This window comes from Acanthisitta chloris, unplaced genomic scaffold (genome assembly GCF_000695815.1).
Source record: "Acanthisitta chloris isolate BGI_N310 unplaced genomic scaffold, ASM69581v1 scaffold10258, whole genome shotgun sequence".
Lineage (NCBI taxonomy): Eukaryota > Metazoa > Chordata > Aves > Passeriformes > Acanthisittidae > Acanthisitta > Acanthisitta chloris.
The window spans coordinates 42,276-59,697 of record NW_008687602.1 but is presented as its reverse complement, the minus strand read 5'-3'; the positions used below and the strand labels follow the sequence as shown (position 1 = coordinate 59,697).

At 39.4% G+C, this 17,422-nt stretch overlaps 1 protein-coding gene across 1 annotated transcript in view; it reads left to right on the top strand.

Annotated features, from left to right (window-relative positions):
• The window catches only part of VEZT (vezatin, adherens junctions transmembrane protein), a gene marked incomplete at its 5' end in the record, with an annotated part of 39,022 nt that overhangs the window by 1,191 nt on the left and 20,409 nt on the right, over positions 1–17,422 (top strand). Inside the window, 4 exons of the mRNA XM_009080673.1 lie at positions 6,027–6,116; positions 8,515–8,690; positions 11,375–11,650; positions 17,026–17,163. Of these exons, the coding sequence (XP_009078921.1) occupies positions 6,027–6,116; positions 8,515–8,690; positions 11,375–11,650; positions 17,026–17,163 (680 nt within the window). The remainder of the gene's footprint in view (positions 1–6,026; positions 6,117–8,514; positions 8,691–11,374; positions 11,651–17,025; positions 17,164–17,422) is intronic.

Here is a 17,422-nt window from a genome sequence, read left to right as displayed (position 1 = left end):
GCTTTATACCTCTTCAGCCACCTTTGATTCAGAGGTTCACAGCCCCTTTCCTCTTGTTTGTAACCTCTGCTGATTTCCTGCTCCACAATATTCCACCCTCTCAATTAGCTGACAGTGAATTAAGGAGAACATCTTATTTTTTCCCAAACACAGACAATATGATGTGAGTGGCCCTGAGAGGTCCAGAAGTTCTCCCTGCAGGTTTTGGTGGATGGGGGTTCATATGGCAAATGAGGAGAGCTGATGCTTTTCTTGGAGTCTTTTCTCACGTAATGCCATCTTAACATATCTCCTCTACTCAGTTCTCAGATGCTTAAAGGAATTAGATGAGTAGTAGTCACAGTCAGACTTTATTTCAACAATTCTTCTTCAGTTTTTTAAGTGCCACTCTGGCTCCTCTTTTGGTTTAGGTTAGAAGTATTAATTAATCTATTCTGCTTTGTGCAGGATCCTAGGTGAGGTAGGATTCAGAAGTGTATGAACTGATGTGAATAACATCAGTCAGTTCTTTTCTGATCTGGGAGAAGGAGGTGTGTTTTTTAAGTGTTTGCAAGAGTGTGGTGTACTTGAAAGGACTGACGTGTTCAATCTTTGAAGTGGAAATTTGAAAGTTGCAGTGTGAAGCTTATTCATCTAGCAGTATTCAGAGAAGTGTTCATGGATAATGTTTTCCTAGAGCAATATTCATTTGAGCCACTCTCTGTATAGGCTAGATAAGCTTCCTTACACACTCATTAGTCCATTTGAAAAGACAGTAATAGAACATGAAACATTTTGTTTTGATCTTCAGTCCTGTTGGATAGATTGGTCATAGTTTGTGTTTACCTGTTGGGCAGGTGTACTGTGCACTTTGCTTCACAGCCTTGATCCACGGTTTCTGAGACTTGAGTTCTGTGGAAGTGTGCAATGTCTCCCTTCTCTCCTGCTCCACTTTCTGACCAAAGATTACCATGTAGATAAGATAAAGAGTGCATGTCCATTGAGCAGACCAGCATGTACCTCTGCATGCCTAGCACATGGATTAGGCAGCCTGTGAAAAATAACCACACTACAATAAGAATCCCTAATTTTAGTGCTGTTCAGCCACATTCTAGGCTTTGCAGCTTTTCAAAGAGTTCAGCAATCATAGAAAAAAATTATGAAGGAGCTTAGAATCATAGAATCATCAAGGTTGGAGGAGACCTCTAAGATCATTGAGTCCAACCATTAGCCATACAGAAGTCCAGTTTAATGTGCTGAGGATTTGTGCGATTAACAGAGGGGAGGAGGAGAAGTGATTCTTGCTGTGTCTCCATGTCTCCTTGATTGTCTTTTCTAATGCAAGATTATTTTAAATTTAGTGATTACATTGATTTCTAGTTACTGTTGATGTGGATAGCACTTATGTTTGTAATAATAATTGCTTCTATCAGTGGTCAAAAGGCAAGGCTGAATTTAAATCAGGGTTTAGCTCACAATTTTCTTTATTTTGAACAACCTTTGCAAGTATTCATGGAAATATTAGGTCTAATACCCTTGCTTTTCAGAACTGTAGCTGTCACTCACCATAACCCTCAAGAAACCACCTGAAAACATGTTTTCCCTTTAAAGCTATTGGCAGTTTTGTGGTATATGTGTATACATTGAAGATACCTATTCTGGCTTTGTGCAGGAAGACTTTAATGAAATATCGATTAATTAATTAATTAAATGCTAAAATTTGTTCACTGTTAATTGACTACTAGGATGACATTTTGCTGGCTGATTATTTGTCCATTACTATGAAGTGATGCATGGACTATCAGTTAGCTGTAGTGCTCTGTTTTGCATAGGTACGTTTGTGGAAGTCAGTAAAGCAGTGTGACACTGTGTTCTGTATTATACCATATATAATTCCCACCCAGTTTAATACAAAAGTGCTGTGGGGTTAAGAACCTCAAAAGTATTAAGACATACTGCTTTGAAAGGCATCAAGTATTCTGGTTTTTTTTCCCCTCGGGCATTTTACATTTAATTTTATTGTGTTGGGAACAAGCCCTCCACAAGTATTGTGTCAGATGTAGAAGTAATTCATCATGGTTTGCCTTGCAACTTGAAAGGAGTGGGTGTGTGAAATGGGCTGTCCATTTCTTATAAATGCTGGGATGGCATTCACTTTGTCTCATCTCTGTCTAGACATGGATACATAGTGAAAATAAGGAAGAAACCTCTGTGTAATTTCTAGTGGTAAAATGTCATAGGTTCTTCCTGCTGCTGTTCCAGTACCAGTTTGGAAATGTAACACTTTTCTGTTGGAATCTGCTGTCAGAAAGTGTTTTTGTCACTTGATTCCTGTGTCACATTTTGGTAGGGTGTCTCAAAAGGAAAGAGAATGAGGGAGAGGCAGCTGACCATACATTTCAAAAAGTGAACAGGACTTAGGAGTACCTGAGGCTTTGCAACCTTTTTGTGACATACAGGCAAATTGCGTTCCCAGTCAATCATTTCCTCGGTTTTACACAAGCCTGTTATCATTTCCTTTCTCTCAGCCTTTGCTGGCCTGGTCTACTGACATTATAAATGTCTGGAAAACAAATGTTTTCTGACTTCTGAAAATGTACCTACCCACAGTCCTAATAAAAATGATCTTCCTTGAGAACACAAAACTATAATCACAGGGAGCAGATGGTGTTCCGTGCTGAGTGATTCCTAGTGTGTGTGCATTGCTTTTCTTTTGTTCTGGAAAGCAAGTTTCCAAATGCCATAAACACTTTTGCTTAAAATAAAAATGTAAAAGCTGGAGTATTGCTTTGTCTTTGAGTTGAGATTGTTTCCTCCTCTTGTATTCAGTCAGGTAGGAATCCTGTACAGCTGCAGTCTGGTGACATGTAGCAAGAATTAGGCAAGGCAAAGATCTAGTTTGAGATTTTTAGGGACTGTAAAAATCCGAATCTGAGGTAAAAATGAGGTTCCTAGTGACTGATACAAACATTTCTGTTGTGTCTTGCTGTCCTGCCAAGCAGAGCATATGGTTCAGCCTTAACGAAAGCAGAGGCGTCAGCTGAATTTGAGGCACATCTTAAATAGTTCTCAGGGTGTGTGGGTTTGATGGTGCGGGTTTTTTAAAAAATCTGAATATGACCTTCATGAACATTTTGCTGAAAAGCTGTAAAGGTGTTTCAAGGTTGTGTTCTGGGGGCTGATGAAATGCCAAGTGCCCGTCTGAGGGAGTAGAGAGATGTGCTTTAGCACAGGAATTACAGGTGCAGTGTTCTGGCTGTACCAGTCTCTGGAGAAAGTTGCAGCTGAAGTTCTGGTCTCATGATCACCTGCTACCCTAAGCACAGTTTGGAAGATTTCCTAGACCTGTTTTCTGGAATGAAATCCTCTCTGGGTATTTCTGCTTGATCTTTAAGGAATGTATTTCTTCCCATTTACATCCTTTCTTTCTCAGTCATTTTCTTAGACTGCTGTGCATATCTGAATGTTTAAATTGATTGATTGTACTACACATCTTGTCCCATCTTAGATACAATAATTTTTCATCACTAGAACAGAGCTGGTGCTGGAGGCAGCCACTGAGGATTGTGTTGAGGCTAGACCGCGTTAGCTGTGCAGGTGACCTGATGTGGGATGGCAGAGGCACCAGTCCTAGCTCTGGGTAGCTGCAAGGTATTTAATACATAGCCTTGTCTTCTTCTGAAGTGCACAGAATTTCTCTACAAAAGAGAAGTAGTCCTTAGGATTTTATTTTTTTTATTCAGATGAATGCATCTAAAATGTACATGTCCTATGCTTTTTTTTTTGGTGTGTGTGTGTTAGGAGTTATGCATCTTTGTTATTTGGTCTACAGAGAATTTGACTGAGTGGTGTTCTAAAGTTGTAAGAATACTCCAGAAGCATTGGCAACATGACCTGACTTGTGTGTTGCTCAAAGTTGTTTTACTTGTCAGTAACACTCCCAATGGGAATGCAGACTGTGAGACACTATTCCAAGGACCTGAATAATTTAGCATGTTGCTGTACTCTGCTGGGTCACAGCCCAAGACAGTGGGTTGTCTTGGTTTTTGTTTTCAAGCACTGACATGCCTGTTGAGTGTTTATGCAAGCTTGGATTTTTATTTTTAAACGAAAACATGGAGAATAACCAGAAACACTACTTATGTAGCACACTAGGGTTTTTTTCAGTAACTCCAACACCTAGTTTATTAAGCTGGTAGCAGTTAAAACTATTCTTCGTGTAGCTTTAAATTTTCATGATAAAAATCCAAAGACTTACAAAGGCAGTTGAAGGTGGTAGGCTGCAAGAGGCATATCTTAAATTAAATGGGCGATTCTTTCTGTGCCCTGCTTTCAGTGTACAGGGAAAAGTACTTCTGAATGACGCAGCTGTCTGAAACTCAAAAGCAGAGCTAGACCTTTGTTCATTTGATTTCAATTTTCTACAAATTGTAATCAGAAAATTTTGGGTGTTTTTGCCGCACTCTGCAAGAAACTTGGAGGATAATCTAGTGCTGCAGTTTGCAACACTCTTCCCACTTATGTCAGTGCCCTTGAGCAACATCAAAATACAATCACTTGGATTTATTCCATAGTTTTAAGTGTGAATTGCTGGGATAGCCCCTCCTAGTAAGCCACAATGATGTCAGGGTATCGGGAAAAGCTATCATTGTGAAATTCCTATTATTGGTTTACCACTCCACTGACCTAAAAACACTTCCTTTTGGCATAGGTCTGCAATTCCAACTGAACACAGAAAGATGAGACATACATAAAGAAACCTTGAGTTTGATTACCTAAATGGGCACCAAAATAAGTTCTTTCAAAAATTGTTGAAGCATGAGGGCTTTAGGGTGACAGTTTGTGATGTTAAAGCTGTTGTGCCCTGACTTGCTGCACCGAATCTGTGTCACACTCCCTTTCAGAGAGCTGTCAGGCTGGTCACAGGGCTAACTGCAAAGCTCTGGGCTCCTGTTGCTTGGGTTTACTCTTCTGTTTCCCACCTTGTAGTTAGGGGGAAAAGAAGGAAAAAACAAACAGGATGAGAATAGAAAAAAAAAAGGAAAACCAGAAGCTGACATCTGTATGGGGGTTTGTTTCATTATTTTGTAACAGTGCCACAAAATGCAAGCACTTCACAATTAGGAGGTTTTTGCATACATTTTGTTTGATTCTATATCAGCACTCTGAAGATTAAGAGGTAGGGCCTCAAAAATCATGAAATAGATGTAAGTAAATATTTTGAAAAATACTTCCCATGAGCTCAGTCTGAGGAAAGTAGATACACAGTGTGTGTCAAAAGCTTCAAAATCTTTTTTCGTTGAATGGCTGCAGACTCAAGCAAAATGGTGCATCTATTCAATTACAATCTGTCATGCATCATGTTTTAGGAAGATACGTGAGTAAAATGTATGATAACTGAGAGGGAGTCCCTCTAATTAGTGGTGTTTGAAGTTATGTTTACAGCTCAGACAAGTGTGGATTTAGGCTGCATGGGAAGCAGAATGGAGAAAAAGGACCTGATGGCACACACTGATTTGGACAGGGAGTTTCTGGGACAGTTCCTCTGCTCACTGTCACTCTGCCTCTGTTCACAGCACCTCCAGAACATTGTCTCCAGCTGCAGTGGGAAAGGTTGTCCCTCTCTGGTCCTTAAGTCTTCTTCAGCCCCTATCAGCCATTTAACCTGTTGGAGTTTTATCCTCTGGGAGGGAGAAAGTCTTTCATATCAATGCAGTAGCTGCCAATTTGAGATCAAACTAGTTCTAGCTGTAGTTATTTTTAACAGACCAGCATAAGAGTCTATTATGCTCCAAATAGGTGTGGTTACTAAAAGCTTTATTTTATTCTCTTGTGTACAAGCAAACTGACGGGAAGCAGATGTTCTCTTAGAGTACTCTGAAGTTAGGCCAGGCACAGTAAGTGAAACTTCCTTACAGGTACTTGGGTCTCAGTTGACAAGAAAATCAAATGCAGAAATAAAGGCATTGTCTGTTGTTATTTATTTGTTTTTAGCTTTGGTGGGTTTTGTTGTTTTTTTTAACTGGAGCAATTTTTGTTCCCTTCAGCAAGGCATCCTGTCAAAACTAGCTGAGTTCTTCAGAAGCTGGTTTCCTTTTCCACAGTATAAGAAAAATGATGACATACTTCACCGACTGGTAAGTGATCGCTTTCTTTTTTTTCTGTTTCCTTTCCTAATCCACAAGTCTTCCTCTCCTCTGCACCTCATCCTCTGAGCAAAATCTTTGGTCTGTATTGTTGGTTTTGGCTCTAGAGTTTTATTTATTCTTCAGACAATACTGATTTTGAGTTTCAGAGTTCCTGTGCCAGGCAAATTGGGCACAAAGGAACAGGAACAATATCAGTAGCCAGGCTGAAGGTGTTCAAAATGTGGAAGAGAAAATAAAATATGAGAAATTTTTCAAAGTTGAAAGGAGCTACCCTGAATGGTAGGTACCCTATTGGGTGGAAGGCAGTGGGCATATGCTGATTGAGCAGTCCAAATGTTACAGCCTAGTGCCTTGTTGAGGCTGCTCAAGACAAGGCTCTAGAGCTTCGTCTGAGTATTGCTTCACCCTCAGTTTCAGCTTGTTAGCTCAGGCACAGCACCACTGCAGTGCAGCTGTACTATAGCCCTGCACCCATCCTGGCCTTTGTGTTTCTGCACTGCTGTCCACAGGGCTTCTGCATTTGAGGAAAGCAAAGCAAACTGAGGCATCTCCATCACAATGCTTAAGAACAGTGTTACGCAGTGCAGACACCTGTATCTGGCTGTAGGGAGAGGCAAGGACAGTTCTCTGTATACTACCTATGTGCTCTCATCTCAGCAGTTCAGAAGCAGGTTGGGTGTCCCACCAGAAGCTGTATTCTCCTCCTCCTGGAGCCTGCAGGATCTTTTAGAGCCCAAGTCAGCCTGGATGGGATAGACCTGAAGGGTGATAGTTCTAGCCCAGATAGTTTTGTGCTGCCTTTATACCTGTTCTCTGCAGCAGCACTTTCTAGCCAGTCCCGTCTCCAGTCTGGGCTTGTCTCAGATGTGCTTTAACTTGTACCCAGCTGCTTCAGGCCTCTAGTATGGCTTGCAAATGTCACTTTAGTCAGACTGTTTCAGAATCTAAAATTTTGAATTATTTTTTGATACTATCATGTAGGGATGAAGCCTTCAAACGTAGCTTCAAAACAATATGTTGAGCAGCATGAGAAGCTAGGATTTTCCATTTCTCAGAGAGTTCTGCCAAGCCCAATTGCTATCTCTTCTGTATCTCAGGGGGACAAATTTTCTCTGAAATTTCTCATTAGTGACCTTTGATTGACATTTTTCTTCCTCCCTCTTCCTCTGTGAATCAAAGGTATTATCATAACAGCAGTTTTTAGGCTTACTTTCTTGAGATGAAGGCATAACCGAAGAACATGGAAAACACGTTTGTCCTGCTGCATACTACAGGAGTGTACTGAAATGACACAGGATGCGTTGGAGGAGGGCAGAGCTTCCTCTTGCACACAGTCCTGAAACAAATGTTTTCCTTTAAAAGTAGAATGCAAGTTATCTCAGGTGACATAAATGTATGGAATTAAACTTTTAAACAAGCTATCTTGTGGTTTCGTAAAGAATCTCATTCTGTCAGTGACAGAACTAAACAGATTTTGTACTGTGAAATGTCAGACTTGTGTTAAAAGCTTCTGTTAGAGGGTTTTCAGAAATGTTATCCTTTCTCTCGTGTAATTATCTAGATGCAAAGATGCACATGTTCAGTGTTTGCTGGGTTTTATTATGACATTCTTTACTTGAAGTGTTTTGTAATTATAGTTTGGTGCTGTATGCAAATTAAAATTTCAGGGGGCTTCTCTGTTGGATATATTTGTCTTCAAGAGCTGCATATGTGTCTTGAAGAGCTATAGTAGGGAAAAAGTTAGCAAATGCTTATCATGTCATCAAAGTCACAACTAAGTGACTCCCTAAAGTTTGCCTGGAGTTTAGCAAGTTGAGGTCTTCAGAGCCCCATGTTGTTTCATGTTTGGATTGAGTTCCCTTGGGAAAGGTAGAGAATCCTGCAGGAGAGAACTTGACTGCCTTGGCTTGGGGCTTGAGTCCAGTGCATTGACCCTACTGTTAGTAAGTGTCCACAAGTGACTTTGTGTTGACTAACTTGCAATATCTCTCTATCCCTTTTTAATTTTTGTTTGTGTGTTAATGACATAAGTGATGTCATGACACGAGAAGAAAAACTAGATGTTTACTGGTTTATTAATGATCTAACAGAGACAGTACCTCTCTGATTCTTACGCAAGTATATTTCCATACTCTGTGACCTGTTTCCAGTGATTGTTACTATCTAGGTCAGATGACAAAGTCGGTGTGATGCATCCTGCAAGTCTGAACTGCTAGGTAGTGTGAGTTTTTAAAGGTAAACAAGTTTAATAAAAATGAAATTGATATTTGTGATATGTCTGAAACATTAATGTCAGTAGAGTGTCTGGGTGTTTTCCTTGTTCTGCTAACTTAATGTTGCGTGTTCTTTACTAACGCTGTTTCTCCTCCTGCCTGTTTGTGGTAAGGATGTTGGATTTCGATTTGACACGCTCCGTACCATCCTGCAACAGGAAGTTCTGCTACAGGAGGATGTGGAACTGATTGAGTTCCTTGACCCCAGTATCCTGTCTGCGGGGCAGTGTAAGCAACAGGAAAACAGACAGCTTCCAACGCTACGCTCCCTAGCAACTCCTAATATTTGGTATTGTACAGAGAATATCTACCACTGTATTCACTGAGAAACAAGCAAAAAGTGTATTTTGTGTTCTTGCTATAAAACACAGCATTAAAGTGACTACTTTTTTTCTTGGGTCCTTGAGTCCACTAGTGCCCAGATTTTTGTATAAGCTTTTTTTCCCCGTTTTTTTGTCTGAGATAGCTATATGAACACAAATGGATACTTCCAAATGCCAGTATATTTGAACGTGGTTGATTAATTCATTAATTTCTAAAACTATACAAATGTGATTTTGATGAAAGAGACAGGATTGTGAAGACTGAGTTGAAAAGTGGGTTTTTTTGTTGTGCTCTTCATAAAATATGTTGTAGCGGGGTGTGAGGTGGGATGTGCAATTAATTTTCAGACATAGAATACCAGAAGAATAAACTAAAGAATATTTAAATAAGGTGGACTGAAGTCAGCAGAGTCTTGTGCAATTCACTCAAGAATACTGAAGCAGTATCTGAACAGCTACCACCTGTATTGAAAATTAACAAAACCAGTGGTTGTTCTGACAGTGTGTCGTTCAGAAATGGACAGGAACCAGTAGGTAAAAATATCTCACAGTCCAGCCCACTGCTATTTTCTTATAAATATGTTAGGAAAAATAGGTAAAATTATTATAGAGTCACAGCCCAACTGTTTAAGTTATAGTATGTCATTATCGATGCTCTGTCGAACAAGAGAACTTTTGAACCAGATTTTACCAGTGGTTGGTCTTCATCCTAGCATTATTCAGTTTCTTTAGGTGTTCAGATGATAAAGTACACTTAAAAAACTTGTGAATATTGCTTAACTTACAGGTGACACCAAGTTTCTAAGTGTTTTCATAGAATAGTATTAAAAATTAACTTGGAGAAATATATTGAAATCTATAGGAAAGTCAATAAAGACAAAAGACTGATGCTACATCTGGGAAGGAAAAATAAAATTAACAAACACAGCGATGAATAATTGGGTGTGCACTACTGTTCCAGAAAAGGATCTGCATATCACTGCATGGACTAAATGCACTTGCAGATTGCTGAAAAAAATGGCAAATCTCATCCTGATGTCCTTGTTATATGCAGGACATGAATTCTACTTTTTTCTCTGTTTCCCTTAGCCTTGTGTCAGACTACAGCATCTGGTTTCAGATGCCACACTTGGAGAGAACAAGAAGAATAATGAGTTTAGAAAATGCTGTCTTTCAGAAACACTGGAGTGTGCCAGGATTGTATGGCCAAAATGGAGAAAATTGAGGCGGGATGGAATGGTGTTGTGATGTGTAGCAGGTGGTTAATAAGAAGGTGGTGATCAGTTGTCATTTGTTCTGTTCAGAAAAGGGAAGGATATGAGGAAAAATGATGCAATTAATTTTCCACTGACTCAAACTAGATTTGGGGGAAATCTTTTGAATTCTAAAGACACTTGTGAGTTGGAATCGCTATCTGCATGGGTTGTGGGGGCTACATTTTCATCTTTGATGATCTGAGTTAACCTGAAAATGGGCAAAAGGAGCTCTTAAATCCCTTCCAGTCTTTCACTGTTGTGATTTATTTTTTTTGGTGTATGATTTTATATTTTTTGAATGCACCAAGGAAGTTAGAGACTGTGTGTCTGTCCCTTTGAAAGGTAATTACACATTTGCAATGTTTTAACCCTGGAGCTTTACTAAAGCCTATCAGTAGTCAGTAGCCGTGAAGAGTTAACACTTGTAAAGCTTGTTAAAATATGACCACAAAACCACCCAGAAAATAGAAACCCAGAGATCATGTCTTATTTTAGAAATGGAAAAATATTCCTTGTGAATACTTCCAAACCCAAATACAGGATACACAGCCTTAAGGAGTGAAGAAAGGGAATTTTTTTTTGTTGAAAAAGCCCTGGGTAAGTATAGTTGTTATGCACTTTGAGGCTGATAGGTCATCGTCTCTGAAGATTGTGATTCTTTTACAAAACTGTAAATATAATAAAGTATATGAAGCACAGTGTACTTTCTAGCAGTGACTTATTTATGATGAATTCTTCTGGATGAAAATAACAACTTTGCAAAGTTTTTTTCATGTCCTTGAGAAATAACTGAACTGAGATACCAGGAACTCTGTTCTTTAAAGATTCCCAAAAGCTGCCAAATTATTTAAAATGATTATTCAAGCCATCTTTATAAAAATGTGTTACAAACTAGTGGTGCGTTGGTGTTTGAGTTAAATGAGTCAGACTCTAGAAAAAATAAAGCTGGCATTACTTGAGGGATTTGCTACCAAAAGAAACATGCCCTTCCCTACTGTACTCTTGAACCTGGAAGTACAGATATTCCAGTTCCTACCCGCCCTGGCATATAATGCTGAGTAGTCAGAGTTTTTTCCTTTTCTGTTTTCTTTTCTTTTTTTCTTTTTAAAGTCCTGTATGTAAGAGAAACCGACCTTTCAAAGTGGTATATTATTCTTCTACTCATGCTGTTAAAACGCTGGAGAAATGTCTCCTTAGAGTACACCAAGTTATATCATGTACATACTCGTCTAAATCTGCCACTAGGAGTAGTTTTTGGTGTTTATAGCTCCCTCCAGGGCCTACATAAAAGCCCCATAATATGTTGTATTCTCAAATGTAGCCAAAAACTTCACAATTATCCCATTTGTTTGACCTCAGGAGTCTGTGGCTGATGATACTTTCTCTGTTCACAGGGATGTCTCGCTGTTTCTTGCCTTTGTAAGTGCACTGCTTATGCTTCCTTCGTGGTGGAAGGAATCCTCGTGGATGCTGTGGGGACTAGTTCCACTTGTCTATGCAGTCTTTAGAGTATGGGACACATGGAGGACAGCCAAGCTGCAAATGTCCCTGCGAAAGTACTGTATCCAGCTGGAAGAAACAGTGGCAAATAGCCGAGCTTTTACTAACCTCGTGAGGAAAGCTCTGCGACTCATTCAAGAGACTGAAGTAATTTCAAGAGGATTTACCCTGTGAGTCTGTATTTCACTTTATTTAATAGGCAGATCCATTCAAGCCAATTGTCCTCTAAAATTGTCTTGTTGCACTGTCTCCCATAACAAGTGGAATTACTGAAAAACCTAATACTTCAGAGTTTTTTGCTTACATAAAATGGTGTCATTTCCATTCATCCTAAAAGTATGAGTTCTAACAAGTGAGTGTTAAAACCCTGCATCCTGAAGGTGAATTAAGTCTCACAAAACTCATATACCTTTGAAATCTGCCCTGATAGCAATGAACACAAAGAAATGGGTTTTGAGCTGGTTTAGTTAACTATTTTGCGATGTCATTTAGAGGCTTGGTTGTTTGAGGTGGGTTTTTATCTTATATTACCAAATCTATGTCAATAAATGGATCTGCAAGTAGTCACTCACATTTAGAAAACAAGATGACGTGAAAACTATTCTATTTTTATTTAACAAATAAGAATCTGAAGTAGTGAGAACATGATAATCAGCAAAGACCATCAAAGATCACTTCCCACCTCAAATAAAATTAACATTACTCCTTTTCTTGCATACAATTGTTGAAACATTTAGACTCTTGAATTATTTCCTGTTGAATTTGCCTCTCTTCCACTTAAGGGTACGTCTTATTATTTAGCTCCTGTAACTATATGGTAAGTTTTGCTTATTTGCTGTGTGAAAGGACGTCAGACCATGTTCAGTGTATGCAGTGATTCCAAAGCCAGCAGGATGGTTCCATGCACTCTCATTGCCATGTATGCTTTCCCCTAGTAACAGCCTCTGGTGAGATACCCATGCCAGTTAGACTTAGGCTAAAGGAGATGGGAAATGCCAGCATCAAAAGTCCAGCTGACTTCTTTCTAAAACAATAAAAACATTCCCTTGTGTGTACCAAGAAGTTTTTTTGTTTGTGCCAGACCAACCATTCTGCATTTGGGCACATGTTCTTACATGCAAGCTTGAAACTGTAGACTTAAAATTTTTGGATTAACTTTCTAGCCTGAGATATCTTTGGTGTGCTTCACTGAAGAAATGTTTCATTCTCCTTTTGGAATGCACAGGCATGTCTTCAGGCAGCCTAGCTATGTGTTTTATTTTGGTCTGGTTTTTTGCTGAAGAAGCATACAGTTAAGCAATAGCCAGTCTTATCTTTGCAAACGGGGTCTGAAGAGAAGTTATTGTTAGGGCTTGTCCAGATTACAGATGAGAAAAATATTTGGATTTTTTCCTAAGTTTAAGCAAACGAACTTGTGGTCAATGTCTAAACTGCCGTTGCCTTGTTCTTTTACTACATATCTTAGATAACAGATTAACAAAAAACAGACTGGGTCTTTAAGCTGATGCTTGATCTAATAGCCTCTTTTACTTAAAACTCTGGCAAGCTTTTCAAAGACTTTGGAGTATGGATGGAGTGGGAGAAGTCTGACTGTGCCAGCATCCTCATTGGAACAGTTGTACAGTATGTAGAAGTCAGTGCTGTACAAGTTTTGGTTTGTTTAACCTGGAGGAAGTTCTAACTCTAGGGTGTCCTTTTCTGCATCCCCATATGCAAGAGATTCTACTGCTCAGGACAACGTGAAATTCTTTGCTTGTGGTAGCACTTCGTGTATAATCCCAAAAAAATAGTTACCTGTTTTTTCTTCTAGGGTTTTGCTACAATAAACCTCAGCAGAGCAAAGTTTAGTATGTTCTCCTGTAGTAACCTTGTTACTACAGGAGTCTGTCAAAGTCTTAGTGCTTGTTCAGAAAGAGTCACATGGCAATAAAAATGGGTCCATCTGAAAAGTAAATGAGTATCATCTTGTGTTATTTTACGTCCTCGAAGGAATGAGATTTCAACCAGGTAGTACAGCATCCTGGTCAATGATACGTTGCAGCTGTTTTAAGGTACTGCTAGCTCAGCATAATTTGGCCTGTGTTTTGACTAGTTGGACTTACCTAAACTCTGATAGGGTAAGCCTAGTTCTGCAGCTTTGGCCTGAAGTTCCTTGTGTTCCACCTCTGTTTTTACTCCCCATTACACAATCCGTTGCTATTCTTGTAGGCAAATTTACATATGCTTTGAAATATTTATGGCTTTTCTTTATTCTACCCTATTTTGCCCCTTGTTAGTTGGTATTTGTAAATGTTAGATTATTCGTGATGAGGTTTTGGTCAGTTGTCCACTGCTTCAATGGTTTACTACTGTGTGGTAGTGGCGGGTATATGCTGAACTGGTTCAAGCATCGTTTTGTCTTCATTCCTCTCCCATCTGAAAAAAGACCCACAGCAGCCACACAGAATAGGGACTAAGGACTTGAGCAGGGAGGTTGGACTAGAGCTCCAGTGATCCCTTGCAACCTTAGCCATTCTGTGATGTGTGATCCTGTCAGGCTTCTCTTATATTAGCTGCTCTCAAAGGCAATTGGATATTCTGATTCCAGAATGGCCTTGAGAAGTGTTTAACACTGCTGTTGGCATTTCAGGTGTGCTACGTGGCACAAGCTCTGCGATGCAGAGATGGCTGAGACCTCACCTGGGTAGTTTGGATTACGGAAGAGTTATATAGCCAAGAAAGGGCAGTGCAGTACTCAGGCAGAATGACAGTATTCTGTCTAATTGCTTCATTTGCAATTAGACAAATGTTGCCTGATCATGGGTTGCAGCCTGGAATTTTTGCAGGGAAATTAAAGTATGTCCATTGTCTTGCACATTATAAAATGAGAACTGAAGGAATACATAATGAAAGGCTGCAGCAATAAGCAGCAAGTAGTGATTTCCTTGCCTGTCACTGAAATAATTAACTTTTTTTTCCAAAATCTCCCTTTCTACTATACTTTAAACTAGGATTAAGCTCTACTAGCACATACTGGTGTATATTAGCATCTTTCTAGAACTGCTTTCACTGTGCCATAACAGGTTTTTGTTAATGTATCTATACAAGTTTGTTAAAAGTTGAAAGCCTATTTAAGATTTGGCTTGTGAGATTAATGAAGAAATATGTCACTGTTCTTTAGAAGTAAAATGGGTTTGGAGCAGTAGGAAAAGAGGAAACTCACCTTTTGCCTATTATCTTGTTGCTATTTGTGGCCAATATGCAAAGCTGATAACATTGTAAGTCAAATTAAAATACATACAAGATAAGACAGAGACTTTTTACAAGGGCATATGTAGATAGGAAAAGGGGGAATGGCTCTAAACTGAAATAGAGCAGATTGAGATTAGACATTAGGATGAAATTTTTTCCTGTGAGGGTGATAGGACACATGAACAGGTTATCCAGAGGGGTGGTGGATGCCCCATCCCTGGAAGTGTTCGAGGCCAGGCTGGATAGGGCTTTGAGCAACCTGTTCTAGTGGAAGGTGTCCCTGCCCACAGCAGGGAGATTGGAACTAGAGGCTCTTCAGGGTCCCTTCCAAGCCAAACCATTTTGTGATTCTATGATTCTGTGAAAAATGAAACATCAGGAAGTTAGGGGTGTGACATGTTTGGCACATAGACATCTATAACAAATTATACAAATTTAAGATCAGTGGAATAAAGAATTATTTTATAAAAACCACTGAAATAAGCCTTTCCAGACGGAAAGCAGATTGTTTTGCTGAGTACTGGCAGTACATGCTGTACATGAGTTGTGCTATATTTGTTCTGTATAGGAGTTGGAAATGCTTGCATCCCTCTAGCAGAACACAGACCTCTGTCTCTTTTTTACAGTAGAAGAATTTTGCTCCTTTGAGCCTGCTTCTGACAGTTCACCCAAGGCTTGAGTGTACAGACTGATGTGAGAGTTTATCTATCCATAAGCACTTCCAGTTGTTACCTTCAAAAGCTATGGAAACATTAGAGATTGGCATATACTGCACTCCATGCACTGTTCCCTAGGGAGAGTGCAGCAGGGCTACCATTTTAAATTTACAGTTAGAAATGGAAATGAACACAGTTTGGTTTTATTTTATTCAGATTTTAAAGTGGTTTATGAGATGTTGCATAAACCATTTTAGTATCACTCACATAATTTAATATGGTATGGAGATATTTTATAGGGTATTTCAGCTAGCGTATTCCATATACAGCAGTATTTGGCATGAGTCTACTTGTGTTAATAATGTTTAACATACTGACATAGGTCCAGCCTTGCTCACTGGGTGGGCTGCACTGCTTTTCATGCTTGACAGTGACAGCCATAAGCTGTTTCCCATCATGGTCAATGTGCAGCATAGTCTAGCTAAGCAAATGCAGTTGGACTGACATTTTTCCAGCAGGGTCAGGTCTGCTGACTTAGTCAGCTATTTTAGTCAGATGAACCACGGAAAGAGTTCCCAATGCAGCAACCCACCTCAATCTTGCCAGGCACCCTGTATGCTTTTCCCTTTGAAGTGACTGTGGGCATGAAATGACCTCCTCACTGTGCCTTGGGAAAAGTGAGAGCAGAAGCAGAATTCCAGTCCCCAGACAGTTAATCACAATTCATTGTCTTGTTGTCCACACTGCATCCATTCCTGAGCTGATTCTAGTAAAAGTCCCAGGAAGCAGAGTGCACCTAAGTTGTTTCCAATGTCTCAGTCACAGGTCTGGCATCAGACTGTATATGAATAGCTATAACTGGAGCTTAATGTTACACAATTATGTTTAATGTTCACCCAGTTCACAATTCATTTTAGTTCCAAATGAGGCAATTTGTTACAGTTCTAAGGGCATTCTGAAGTATGTTCTAATAAGGAAATGGCATAGTGTCTTTTAAATGGTATAGTTGTCTGAACAGGTGGACGCCAAATATATTTTCAAAGATGCTCGTGTAGTTGTATACATTTCATGTGTTTATCTGTCAACACTCCCACAAGCACAATTGTCATTCATTGCATGATGACAGAATCTGTATCACCACTCAAACAGTATTTCTTTTGACCTAGGAAAGTTTCTGTATGGAGAAGGTTGAAAGAATATAGTGGTTTGCATGAAAAACCATGCAGTGGCACATTTTTCCTGCAGAAATCATTGAAAGAACAAATTTGGATGCAAAGAGGTATATGTTAAATACCTGTTTATTAGAACTTCCAAAGCTGACAGTGAGCTCATGATAGTTTTGTATCAGAGGTAATGCTGTGGCCTGTCTACCCTTAGTGTATCATTCTGGGAAACTTTAGAGAAAATGAATGTGCTCAGGAGTTTTGCTGTGGCTCAGATGAGGACAGAATGAGGCTGAGGAATCCTGGCTGCTCTCTGAAATTTTGATTAAATATATAATTGAAACAATGGATTTTTTCTATGTCATAGCTACTGAGTGGTTTAAAAAAAACATTTTCTAAATAATGGAATAAGAAAACTGATGTACTGTCTTTTAAAATTACTTTAGGACATCTGTACAGTTGTATCACATTTTACTTTTCAAGTTTGCTTGACAGGGTCAGTGCCGCTTGCCCATTTAATAAAGCTGGACAGCATCCTAGTCAGCACCTGATCGGCCTCCGGAAAGCCGTTTATCGATCCGTCAGAGCCAACTTTCGAGCTTCAAGACTGGCTACTCTGTACATGCTGAAAAAATATCCTTTCTGCAAGCGCCCACTAGTTCAGATATTCCACGTTACCTACCTGCAGTTGTGTTGATACTCAGTGTGCCTAGAAACATAGAATATCTGACTGCATATCTAAACAAGGTAAAGAAAACGTAGCACAGTAAACTGGGGCTTATGCTTGGTTTGGAACATGCTTCAAATTTCAGTGCACTGAAAACATTGTCCTAGTTACTGATGCCTATGTCTTTGGTGCTGATGATGTGTTTCAGAGTCCTTCAGGATTTTT